At 33.8% G+C, this 1428-nt stretch overlaps 1 protein-coding gene across 1 annotated transcript in view; it reads left to right on the forward strand.

The window, feature by feature from the left end:
• Positions 1–1428, forward strand: part of LOC119585702 (chloride channel protein 2-like) — a gene marked incomplete in the record, with an annotated part of 67264 nt that overhangs the window by 57578 nt on the left and 8258 nt on the right. Inside the window, 1 exon segment of the mRNA XM_037934376.1 lies at positions 103–222. Coding sequence (XP_037790304.1) covers positions 103–222 — 120 coding nt within the window.

Genomic DNA, 1428 nt, shown 5'->3' on the forward strand with positions numbered 1-1428 from the left:
ATAGTTGCAATTTTAGTTTAGAAAATTATGATATTGCAAAGAGGAACAATTCTAAGAATTTATAACTCCATCTGTCCTCATGTGACTCCTTCTCTTGTTTGTAGATTCAATGATTCTCTTGGGATCTATACAGAGATCAGAATTGATCTCTCTATTAGAAGAGCATTTAGGAAAGGATCGAAGGCTGAGAGTCATCAACAAGTGGAAATTTGCAGCTCAAAGGTGAGTTGTGTCATGAGTTAGGAATTATGTTTTAATCTCTGTGTCATACAAAATGGAATTTTCCATCAATAATTCTGTGTATAATGTATTATGTTATGTATTTGGGACAGTCAACTGGACAGGGAAATATAGAGGGATAAACTGTCTACAAAAGCTTTTGTATCTTTAGATTCATGGCCAGCAGTCATGTTCACATTTGTGTTTTTAATTTGCAAAAGTGTTAACACATTGAACCTAATGAATTCCATGGACTACTTTTAAGGAAAAGAGTGGTTAAATGTGAAAAAAATATCTTTTTTCTTTTCAGCCAGTCTGAAAGCTTAAAGTGTGAATGCAAAAGATAGTGAGAGACAGGGAGAAAATAGTGATAGAGCTTTTTTACTATTAAAAAAAAAATTGAAATGAAAGTTTATTTTCACTAACAATGGGTCATTTGGATTCTCTGACTGATGTATGGCTATTAAAAAGATTTGTTTGTACTTACACAAGAAGTGCAGATTTGACTGTAATCGCTTATCAACTTCATACTTACAGTTGTTTTTATTCTCCATCAGTAGACTGCCAAGTATGAGGAGGAGGAATACATTATGTGGGTAGGTGGTGTCCAGCAAATGTAGGATAGTACAGCTCAGTAGATGAATGAAGAATCTTAGTCATTGATATCTGTAGTTGATTTGTAGACCAGTTTTCTCTGCACTTTATTATGAGGGATGTGTCATTTAGATGGTGACATTTCAGGCATGTCAGTCTGAATATATTCCTTTTATACTCTTAGGTTTGTCAGATAGATATATTGAATGTCTGATGTAGCTGCATGAAATTTTCTTTCTGATGTAGTTATGTGGATGTTATTTAGAACACATTGGTTTATTGTTACTTTTTAGCAAAGTGAATACACCATATGGATCATATAAATATACATCTTAATTGCTCGCTCTTAGATAGTTTATAGAAAAGGAGCTTGAATGTGATATGGGTAAGGGAAGACTTTATCTTGAAGTGAGTATTATGTTTGTGCCTCCCACAGATATTAGTGCATGAACATAAGTCATATGGTAGAATATGACAGTGAACATGAGTTGTGTGGTAGCCTCTTCAGCAGTTGGTTTTATTGAAAGGAACCAAATCAATATTCACACAATATGAAAGGCCTCTGCAAAGGGTATCTTTTAAATCATCTTTTTCATTCTGCCTCTGAAGAGCTCT

Source organism: Penaeus monodon, chromosome 20 (assembly GCF_015228065.2).
Source record: "Penaeus monodon isolate SGIC_2016 chromosome 20, NSTDA_Pmon_1, whole genome shotgun sequence".
NCBI classification, from domain to species: domain Eukaryota; kingdom Metazoa; phylum Arthropoda; class Malacostraca; order Decapoda; family Penaeidae; genus Penaeus; species Penaeus monodon.